The sequence below is a fragment of the Pteropus alecto genome, unplaced genomic scaffold, assembly GCF_000325575.1.
Source record: "Pteropus alecto unplaced genomic scaffold, ASM32557v1 scaffold95, whole genome shotgun sequence".
In the NCBI taxonomy this organism is placed as follows: Eukaryota; Metazoa; Chordata; class Mammalia; order Chiroptera; family Pteropodidae; genus Pteropus; species Pteropus alecto.
Window position 1 is genome coordinate 22,191,677 of NW_006441071.1, and position 2,667 is coordinate 22,194,343.

The window sequence follows — 2,667 nt, forward strand, 5'->3', positions numbered from 1 at the left end:
AAATCAGCAGGGAATCAAAATGTGTCACTACCAAAAACTCAACTAAAGACAAAATGCAATAATGGAGGAAATGATGGACAAAAAGTTATAAGGTATAGAGAAAACAATTAAAAAAATAGTGAGTCCCTCCTTATTAGTAAAGTTTACATGTAATTGGATTAAATCTCCAATCAAAAGGCAGAGATTAGCAGAATGGTTAAAAAGAGGGGATTCAACTATAAACTTAAAGATTCTCTTTATATCGAAAGACAGATTGACGGTGAAAGGATGGAAAATGTTATTCCATTCAAATAGTAATTAAATGCTTCACTTTCAAATCCTTTAAGTATGCTGCCCCAAACTCTAGTATTTGGACTGTTGTGATTACCACTGACGTAATCCATACCACTGTTCGTACATCTAATATTGCATATTATTCAGTCATCATTCCATTTTCAGCTATAGAGCAAAATACAATTCTTACCATGGACTTTTTTGTATTCTTATAGTATGGGTTCCATCCTATGCTCACCACCATCTTATGGACTTCTCCACTTCCAACACTGGCCCAACCATAATAAATGCCAGTGGATACATCAGCTGGAAGATTATCTACTACTTGTTCAGGAAAGTTAGCTAAAAAAAAGGAGTAAATGTTCTGAGTGTCAAGAGTGCCATATTATTTATAAAAATCACATGCAAATCTAGTTTAAATAATTAGGCTCACAGGATTGTAGGACTTCGCCATGATTAACATTCCACATTCTGGATCGAATTTCCTTTTCCTCTTCAGGTGGACAGGTTAGGAACAAGGTACCAGATTAAGTAAGTGTATAAATCGCCTCCCCCCCCAAATACTCTCGAATTTGAAAATAAGTACATAAATAGAGGGATTTTTTTTCAGACTTGGTCTTAAGGAAGTTCAGTTTCTTTAAAAGTTTCCCATTTTTCAAGATACACATGCCTAGACTCCAAGCTCAAAGACTGCTTTAAAAGGTCTAGGGGCCAGCCCTGGTGAATTAAACCTACCATCAGGTCCAGACTACTAAAACTAATGTAGACAGACAAAACATGGTTCTCATTTGACTGCCTGTTTGATCTTTTGGTCACACTCTAGTAACACATTTAAGGAAAACGCTACAGTTGGCTTGAGAATTTAGCCAATCTGGCCCACAGTACGTTTTCTCATGGGCAAGACTTGAGCTATGCTTGGCAGCTCTATCACCGCTGGATATGGAGGCAGGAAAGAGCACTGGAGGAGCTGGGGGGCTGTGCTCTCGAAGTACAGTTCCGCCTTCCTGCCCTCATCACCTCTTAAACCACGTACGCGAGAGCTCGAAGCCACAGGCCAGGACCTGCTCCCTCAGGAGGACAAAAGGTCCTCCGCCTTAATAGATCAGGGGCTGGCGTAACCTCGGTCCGCCGGCCACGACCCTGCCCTTCCCCGCTGACGTCCCCTCCCACGTGACCGTTCTCCGGGCCCCCCCGGCGCTCACCCGTAGGGATGCCCAGCTGCTTGGAGCCGCGGCCAAAGCCCCGCACCACTTGTCCGCGGCAGAAGTAAGGCAGGAGCCTCATGACGCCGTCCACTCGGGGTGCTGGCTGTGGCCCGGTCCGCAGGTCCGGCGGAGCCGCCGTCAAGGCGGTGCCCGGATCCCCCGGACCAGCCGGGGGACACGGGCGGGAGCACGGCCGGCGGGCCGGGCGGACGTACAACGGGCCAGGAGGCGCCGGTGACGCCCCGCGGCAAGTCCCTCGTGCAGCTGATCCAACAGATGTTGCCGGGCGACTGACAGGCGACCTCTTGGCCTCGGGAACGGAGGCGGAAATAAACGAGGGTGTGGGCGGGCCGGCGCGAGGGCGCTCCCAGCTCCTCCAGCGCCACAGGCCCGCGCACGCTTTCTGGGCCGAGCCACCCGGCGCTCGTTCGGCTTCTGTAGCCCCGCCCCCGATGTGGCCCCGCCTCCTGTGGTGGGCTCTGTCCCCAGCCGTTTGCCACTCCTGGGCTTCTTCCCGCCCCACGCATTTGGAACTGCAGCGAAAATCGGTTCTCAGCCCTGAAGGCGGGCGGGGTGGGGTGTGTTGGGATCTGTGAAAGCACTAAGTATTGCTTTTCCCTTCTTTTCTTTACGATCCTGACGCCAAATAGAGACGCTCTTTAGCTCCTTAATCACCTCTAGGTTTGCTTGTCGTTCGCCACTTACTCTGTTCTTAAAGTTCCAAAATTCCAGCTCAGAGATCAGTTCTTCATAGAGGCTTTTCCTGACTACTTGCTAGAAGTGGCGCTCCCCTTGACCATGATCTGAAGTTATATCAGAATGTGAGCTCCATGGGAGCTGGCTTTTGTCTGCCACGATGCAACCGTGGCGACCAGTAGGAGGTACAATGATGCAATTTCCTTGAAGAGGAATGCAGCTGCCTACCTACGTTGCCGCCCTCTGTAAGATGTGTCCTTGAGAATTTAAACCTGATGAGGCTTAATCGCTGGGCAATGCAAATCTGTAAGCCTTCTGACCTTTGGAACTGTAAATGTTACTTCCAGGATATAATTGAGTCACTCACAAGATCATTCTCTTGTTCTTGAGAAAGAAGTTTTCATTCTTTTTTACCTTCCTCTACTGCAAGGGAAGAGAGTTTTGCCATCCCAAAACATGCTTCTTTAGGGATATTGATTATTTTAAGCTAGAT

The 2,667-nt window shown here is 48.5% G+C and overlaps 1 protein-coding gene across 2 annotated transcripts in view; it reads right to left on the reverse strand.

The window, feature by feature from the left end:
* Positions 1 to 1,911, reverse strand: part of RFK (riboflavin kinase) — a 7,577-nt gene extending 5,666 nt beyond the window's left edge. The window contains exons 1-3 of one of the 2 annotated variants that reach the window (XM_025051442.1): positions 1,476 to 1,911; positions 707 to 766; positions 464 to 615 (exon numbers count right to left, since the gene is read on the reverse strand). In XM_025051442.1, coding sequence (XP_024907210.1) covers positions 464 to 615; positions 707 to 766; positions 1,476 to 1,557 — 294 coding nt within the window. In that variant the 5' untranslated portion in view covers positions 1,558 to 1,911. The remainder of the gene's footprint in view (positions 1 to 463; positions 616 to 706; positions 767 to 1,475) is intronic. The other variant, XM_006918451.3, reaches the window with a different exon arrangement.
* Between the last annotated feature and the right edge of the window lie 756 nt (positions 1,912 to 2,667).